Source organism: Asparagus officinalis, chromosome 2 (genome assembly GCF_001876935.1).
Source record: "Asparagus officinalis chromosome 2, Aspof.V1, whole genome shotgun sequence".
NCBI lineage: Eukaryota > Viridiplantae > Streptophyta > Magnoliopsida > Asparagales > Asparagaceae > Asparagus > Asparagus officinalis.
Window position 1 is genome coordinate 78,256,481 of NC_033795.1, and position 8,808 is coordinate 78,265,288.

Below are 8,808 nucleotides of genomic sequence, written 5' to 3' on the forward strand. Positions count from 1 at the left end.
TCCAGCAGGTGGTTAATGCATGATAGAGATGATTTATGTACAGAATGTCATAATATATTCTGATTGTTGGTTTTCAAAATTTGTTTCTACAGAATTTTGTTTCTACAAAATTTGTTCCTCCCCGTCAGGTAAAAACTTTTTTCCCTAAATTTTTCCCCAAATTATTCATCATATATTCTGATTGTTGATTTTTAAAATTTGTTTCTACAGAATGTCATCTCCTAACGTGAATCCAGGAAGTGATTCTCATGCTCCATCATTATCATCTTCTGCTCCTGCAAATACTTCTTCTCCATCATTATCATCTTCTGCTCCTGCAAATGCTTCTTCTCCTTCTCCAGCTACTCCCTCCAGTGATAATACAGATAATGCAAGTAGAGAAAATGTGGAGACTACAAATCCTATTCAGGAGAAGAGAAGAAGGAAAAAGACTTCTGAGGTATGGGATAATTTTGTTGAAGTTACTCGTGCTAATAATGTTAAAAGATGGAGATGCAATCATTGCAAGCACGACTTTGCACAAAATTCAACTGGAACAACATCTCACTTGAAAACTCATTTAAATAATTGCATTACAAAAAAGTTGCATGATCAAAGGCAACAAACACTTAACTTTCAACGAGATGGTTCTACTATAGAGCGCCCAATCATGTTACCACCTGGAGGAAAATATAACCATCTGAAAGTTAGGGAAGCATTAGCTCATTGGGTCATGATGCATGGGCATCCATTTACTGTAGCAGAGGAGGAGGGTTTTCTATTTCTAATGAAAACTGTGAATCTTGAATTTATTAAAATTGGGCGTAAAACTTTGAAGGAAGATTGCATGACAATTTTTGAAAGTGAAAAGAATAAGATGAAGGGATTCCTTAAAAACATGGACAGGGTTAGTTTAACCACTGATCTCTGGAAGTCAGAAAATTAAAAAATTGAATACATGGTAATTACTGGGCATTTTGTTGATAAGGATTGGAACCTACAAAAATCAGTTCTTAGTTTTGTTCATGTGCCTCCTCCTCGGCATGGTATTGACATTGCAGATGCCATGCATAAGTGCTTCAAAGATTGGGGAATAGAAAATAAAGTTTTTACTATATCTGTGGACAATGCATCCTATAATGATGTTTGTTTAAGAACTTTGAAGACTAGTCTATCTAGACATAAGAAATTGGTTTGTGATGGAAAATTATTTCAAGTGAGATGTTGTGCACATATTCTCAATCTTCTTGTCCAAGACGGGATAAGTGTAATTGCATTAACTATTGAGAATGTGCGGGAAAGCATCAAGTTCATCAATCACAGTGAAGCGAGGCTCAAAATATTTTCTGCTATTGTGCAACAGGTATATCAAATCTACTGTCATCTTTAAAGTGTATATTTTTTATGTGAAAGTCTAATAATATACTTATGTATATATTTTTTGTTTAACAGCTGCAGTTAAGAGAAAAGAAGTTGATTCTTGATGTGCCAACTCGTTGGAATTCGACATACTTGATGTTGATCACTGCCCTAAAGTTCAAAGATGCATTTCCAATGTACAAAGAAAGGGAGTCCAATTATGATTGCATGCCAGAACCTGAGGAATGGGATAAAGTGGAGAAAATTTGCAAGTTATTAGCCGTCTTTCATGCGGTAACGAATCTAATCTCTGGTAGTGACTATCCTACTTCTAATTTATATCTCATTGAAGTCTATAGGATTAAAGAAGTTATCGATAAGTCACTACTAGATAATGATTTCTCTATTCGGCAAATGGCTAAAAAAATGCATGATAAATTTGAAAAATATTGGGGAGAATGCAATTTGTTAATGGCAATAGCTTCTGTTATGGATCCTAGACTAAAAATTGGTGCGGTTGAAATTTGTTATCCTCAAATTTACTCTGAAAGCTTCTGTTATGGATCCTAGACTAAAAATTGGTGCGGTTGAAATTTGTTATCCTCAAATTTACTCTGAAATAGAAGCTAGGATAAATATACAGAAAGTTCGGGATGCCTTGCAAGAGCTATTTGATGAGTATGTTGCTTTACATGATTCAAACAATGAGGAAAATAGCTCTCTGGAAGGTTCTATGGGTGCTTCGAGTGATACAAGCTCGTCATTGTCATCTTTAAGTTCCAACTGGAGTGATATCTTGAAAAAGGTGAGAACGAAAGATAGTATGCCCGCATCCAAATCAGAGTTAGAAACATACTTGGATGAACATGTATATATATGTGGTGAAGCTGAAAATTACCATTTTAGTGCTTTGAATTGGTGGAAAACGAATCAATTGAAGTATCGTGTCTTGTCGAGAATGGCGGCCGATATTCTTGCTGTTCCTATTTCTACGGTGGCATCAGAGTCTACGTTTAGTACTGGCAGGAGGGTAATTGATACGTATCGAGCATCTTTAGATCCAAAAACAGTTGAAGCATTGATATGTGGAGGGGATTGGATGCGAAAAGTCCATGGTATAAAGAAAAAGAAGGTAATGATTTATTTAAATTCAATGCAAAAAATTTGAGTTCATAAAATTTATTCATATTGAGTTAATTTGTATGATTACAGGTTGAAGATGAAGTAAGAGAAATGGAGATTACCTTACCAGAAAGTTGATTGCAGGTATGATTATCATTCTTTAAATACATGGTCGTGTTTAATATGACTGCAGTTAACATTCTACTTGCATGTATGATTACAGGTATGATTGCAGGTATGATTATCATTCTTTCTCCATGCAATTAACATTCTTTCTCCATGCAATTATGATTGCAGGTATGATTGCAGTCTTGTAATTAACATTCTCTATGCAATTAACATTCTGTAATAATTTGTTTGATTGCAGGTATGATTATCCTAGCAATTAACATTCTTGTGTGGTATGATTCGATAAGCTTTAACACATGGTAACATAAATTATTAATATGACTATGAATGTGATGTGTTTTACTGTAACAGACAGAAAGCTTACTTTCTTGGGCTATAGCTAAATATTGTAGTTTTATATAGTTGATTAACACTTATTTAACTGACTATATTGTGTTGATTCTATTATTATCACATGTTAGGCAGCATACTTAATTTCTAATCTTGTGACAACCTGATGCTTGTAATTAGACATGGGCATGATTTTTGCCAAACTGTTGGGATGATTTCATTGTCATTTACATGGAAAAAAAAGTTGAAGTTACGTGTATCTACCATAGATAATATGCTAACTTGCAGAGTGCAACTCCGTTCAAAACAATAGATTATATGCTACAAAAGGAAAACACAAGGAGCTGCTGTACATTCTTTTGCTATGTGCTTCTTTTGTGTTTGGATTTAACTTTTTAAGGCTTTTAAAATCTTCATATGATATTATCTTGTGTTCTCATTGAGTTTGGTTTCAATTTTCAGGATTTGATCGACAAAGAGCATTGTATGAGGGCCAAAATAGCAAACTGTGCGAATCTGGAGGCTTAGAGAAACTTTATTATTCAATGAGCTTTTGGAAAGTTATACAAACTTGTTTATGTATGAGTTAAGACCTTGATGTGTTGCAAATTACACTTTTAAGCACCTCTTTGTTCTCTATGTAAGTGTTAATGTGATACTGACCTACTGGGTAAGTTGGTAACTTGATAATTGCTATATTGTTGTAGTTGTGTCAAGGATTTTAGACATGCTAAGAGCTTATGAAATTATATTTTTCTTGCTTTATTTTATAAGAATGTTTTTCTAATTATGTGCTATGTTTTCTATTGTAGAAGATATTACTGTGTTTGTGAGTTTAGAGTGGAATGTTTTTCTAATTATGTGCTATGTTTTCTATTGTAGAAGATATTACTGTGTTTGTGAGTTTAGAGTATAAAAAATATATTACACTGATTTATTATTTCTATTGTAGAAGATATTACTGTGTTTGTGAGTTTAGAGTATAAAAAATATATTACACTGATTTATTATAGTTTGATTGGTAGAATGTAAAAATAACATTTTGTTTACTGATTATGTTTATTTTTTATGATTTTCGAATTATTAGCAAATACATATCAAATATTTGACGAATAATTCAAAATCAAAATTGTCGAATAAGGTTAAACGAATATTCGCGAATATTTTTCGAACATCAATATATGTAAACGAATCGAATTCGAATTTGTGTAACTATTCGAGCCGAATACGAATACGAACACGAATAGCCCAATATGAACCGAATTCGAATTTGAACATTGTACTATTCGTTCAAATTCGATTCGATTCCACCCCTAGCCCCGAGAGAGAAAAAAGAAGAAAAGGTAACCTAATCTAACCTAACAAACAACTCTCGGAGCAATTTAAATCTTCCTCCTGATCTAAACTAAGAGATGATGATCTCTAATGCACATAGCATAAGAACGCATAGTTTTAAACTCCACTCAAGCTCACGTTTATCAACTGACTTGACTGTCGGAGGTACCACGGGGGAACTAGTCCCCGCCCTCTTACGAGTTTTGTTCTTCTGGTCTTTGTAGTGGATTCAAACATCCTAGTTCAGAACTCGGCATAAAGTCGAAGAAGGGAGCGAACCTTCCATCATTCTTCTCACCCCGCAACCATCCTCTTCTGGATTAATTGGTTGTTTGATATTGATCATCAACAACATTATTATAGTATTAGAAGTATTAATATAATGTAATATAAAATTATAGAATGTATTATAATATTATATTATACTTAATGAGTTATATTATATTATAATTATTACATATTATTTTCAAATTTTTATATAAGTATATCATTTTGTTATTGTTATATATTATATTAATATTTTTATAATAATGTTGTTTTATTATTAATATAATAATATACTATTATTAATATAATATAATGTTATACTATTATTCATATAATATAATATTATAATAATATTAATTTAATGTTATTACTAGTATGTTATTAATAAATTAATATTTTATAAATATTTTAATATTATGTAATATAATATGATCTTTAATATGTTAGAGTTTATTAATAGTAATTTAATAATATATTAATAATTATTTATATAAATAAATATTATTATATTATGAATATATTATTTTTGCATTAACATTTGTTAGCAATAAATTATTTTATTTATTAAATAATATATTTATATTTATATATTATATGACATTTACTATACAATATATTATTATAATAATATTATTATTTTATTATTTTATTTTTAAATATGTTACTATTATATAATATTTTATAATTATTATTTTATTACAATTTCTTTATTAATAAGTTAATAATATTATAGTGATTATACTATTGTGTACTATATTATTATATCATTATTATATTATTATTTATTATCAATAACTTTTTTATTATTTTTTATTTGTTTATTTATATTTTATTATTATTTATTATTATATAATACATTGTTAACGTATTAAATACTATTATTTAATATGTTATTATATTGTTATATAAGATATTTTATTTATTATATTATTTAATAAATATTACTAATATATTAGATTAACTATAATATAGTATAGTATAGTATAGTATAATATAGTACATAGTATAATAAGCATGTTATTAATAACTCTATGTTAATTATATTTAATATATTATGTTAGATATTATATTAACACATTCTCAAACTCAAAATCAAAACACTAAACTTAAAACACATTTTAAGTGTTTTGAAATAAGTGTTGTTTTTTTTATTTGATAATGATTTAGCTTAAAAAACATCATAATTTTTAAACATATGGTGTTTTATTTTTTATAAAAACATCATGAAAACAAATAAAACACAATGATACCCAAAACGAGATTTAGTGTGTTATTGCAATTTGCCCGGTGCTTCCAAAGAATGAACTTTCTCATGGACCAAGACAAAAAAAGAATCAAAGAGGAAAGAAAATTGTACGACGCCATTCCTGACCTCAAATTAGCCACGTGATCCTATTTATAGTATATATATTTTAAAATTTCCAGTCTGGGCCCTACTGTAACTTGTCTACATTTTCGCGCTATTCATAAATTATCCCTAAAACTTGATTCGCAAGTTCTCTGTGTTACAGTCCGGGTCTAACTTTGTCACTACAAATGATACGTATATCCTTTGTCATGTAACGGAAGAGGACTTTGTTTTCTCAAGGAGGAAGGTTATATTGTTTCTTGTTGGGGATGTATCGAGAGAAAATGACTAAATTATCATGTTGATATTCAAAATGACCAAAATTTTCATTATGGTTTTTATTTCTACTCCGGCGTCAATATGTTAGTTTAACTTGTAATCTGATGACAATTAAGATTTTTTGGCTAAATTGCACTAAAATATGTTATGATTGATTCGCTAATTTAGCACTTATATACCCTAAGTTTTATTTTTGAAACATTTATATTACCTGAGTTGTTTAAAATTAGCACCTTAATTAGTACCCTCTGTTATGCAAATGTGAAAATTTTCATTCGAAAATTCTCCTATAACGTTCATATGCTAATATTACAACTTTCTAACTATTGAAATTACAGCTAAATCTATCCAAATTTTATTTTTCCAAATAGAATAAAAATATGTTTAAATTAGAATTTGGGTAGGATTAATAGTAAATCTAATAAATGTTAATGACTAAAAAGTTCTAAAATTAATATTTGAATTTATATGGGAACTTTCGTGTGAAATTTTTTTTGTTTGCATAACTGAGGGTACTAAGGTGCTAATTTTAAACAACATAGGGCATATAAATATTCTAAAAATAACTTAGGGCATATAAGTGCTAAATGAGTAAATCATAAGGTATTTTATGCAATTAATTTAGCCTTCTTCATTTTTTGTCAGTAGCGAGAAATCTAGCGAACTATATTTTTATCTTTTTACAAAATTTCTTCCATCTTCCTGACCTATCAAAATTATTAAATTTACACTCTTCTTATCCTTCAATCGCCCCAATTCAAATTTCTTACACTATTTTATCCAGTAAGATCCTCCTTCACTCTTTCTTTCTCTCTCATCAATGGAGCCTCCTCTTTCTCCTTCAAACTCTCTCAATTCAAACATAAATCCTAGTCCAAATTTGTATCGACTTGGATGACAGTTGTTGGATTGAAATCAATGTTGAAGAAATTTGAATTGAGGAAGATTAAAGAAGAGAAGAAGAGTGTAGATTTAATATTCTTGATAGGTTAGAGAGATGAAAGGAATTTTTCAAAATAAAAAAATACAGTTCACCATAATTCTGTTGGGATTTTGTCTTTGATTCTTTGTGTAACTTCATGAGAATTAGATAGGGTTAGAGTTCTATCATGATTAGGAGTTTGAGTTCTATCATGATTAGGAGTTTGGGTTTTATCATGATTAAGAGTTTGAATCTTATTCTAATTAGGAAGTTAGGCTAGAGATCGGGTTTTGGTTTTCCTATATATATTCTTCTATTGGTGGAGGAAAAACCATAAAGAAGAGTAGAGATGTAGTAGATGAGAGAGAAAGAGGGTTTCGTAGTCTTTATCCGTGCAAAAGATTACAAGGAGTGGGCTTTGGAGAGAATATGAGAGTTGATTATGTATGTGAGGTTGAGAGATTAAGAGACGAGAGTTGAGTGGTTCCTCTTGTAGTTCTCCCTGATACATAGTGAATTTCTCGTATTGTTGCCCCGTGGACGTAGGTCCAAGTTGGTCGACCGAACCACGTAAATCTCGATGTTCTTTTTTCTTGATTGTGATTGTTCTATCTTGTTGATTGTGGGTTGGCTTCCGAGTTGCGCATATCGTGCTAGGCTAGGAGACTAAAATTCCCCAACAAATTCTTACTGCTGGCGAGAAAAAACTTTACTGTTATCGAGGCACAAATTAAAATATCATAAGACGCGAGAGCCGAAATAAATACCATATTAAAAAATAGAGTCAAATTATAATATCAATATGGTAATTTAGTCCAGAGAAAATTAAGTAACAATAATTTTGTTCGAAAGTAGCGTCTTTTCTCCAGATGCGGGAGGGCAACCCCCTCGGTTCATAAGGCCCAACGAGCGAGTTGGGCTTGTGTGTGGGTAGGCTGGCTTGTTCCTCCCTGCCCATAGATCTATATTTTGCTATTGTTCTACAAATTGTTCTTATTTTTTCTGTTCTTATATGTTTTAAAGCTAATGGAATAATTATTTACTGCTGAGGGACATAGAATTCGCTTTGAACCACATTAAATCTCTGTGTTTGCGATATTTTCTCTCAATCAATATGTATAAATATATATATAATTCTTAATTGTTATACACTGCTTAAAAACTATTAAAAATAATTAAAACTAGAAAAAAATAACAATAAATAATTAAGTGAGTCATGCGAGTCGGCCCATGCCATGGCCCACCTTGCTTGTTCTGGAGCCTCTAAACGGCTGGGCTAAGCTCTAGACCTGAAAATAAGTGGCGAAAAATGTCTTGCTTGACTCGTTGGGTGGCACAAGCTGGCTTGTCACGCCTGAAAATAAGTGGCGAAAAATGTCTTGCTTGACTCGTTGGGTGGCACAAGCTGGCTTGTCTTGTCACGCTAGTGGGTCCACACGAGCTAGCGTACGGGACGACCCAGCACGGCTAGCTACCCACCGCTATAAAAAATAACAAAACTAGTTTAGTTATGGACCCATTAATTCGTAATTAAACCAGTTTAGAGGTCAAGATTCATATTTAAAAAAGGTAGATGAGAAATGATTTATTTTTTTACCAATCAAAATAACTTTCTTTAACTGGACCACATTCAAAATGGGACCTGCTAGTAATGGATTTGAATCCCTTCTGCTTTTAAAATTTGTTGAACATGTATCTTTTCATTTTTCTTAATTCATACAAAAATATATTGGAAATT

The 8,808-nt window shown here is 30.7% G+C and overlaps 1 protein-coding gene across 1 annotated transcript; it reads left to right on the plus strand.

Moving 5' to 3' along the window:
- Window positions 212-2,849, plus strand: LOC109831373 (zinc finger BED domain-containing protein RICESLEEPER 2-like). Its single transcript, XM_020398703.1, has 8 exons — window positions 212-886; window positions 968-1,342; window positions 1,432-1,854; window positions 1,982-2,470; window positions 2,551-2,593; window positions 2,684-2,695; window positions 2,758-2,773; window positions 2,828-2,849. The coding sequence occupies exons 1-8, from the start codon at window positions 212-214 to the stop codon at window positions 2,847-2,849; spliced, it is 2,055 nt and encodes a 684-aa protein (XP_020254292.1).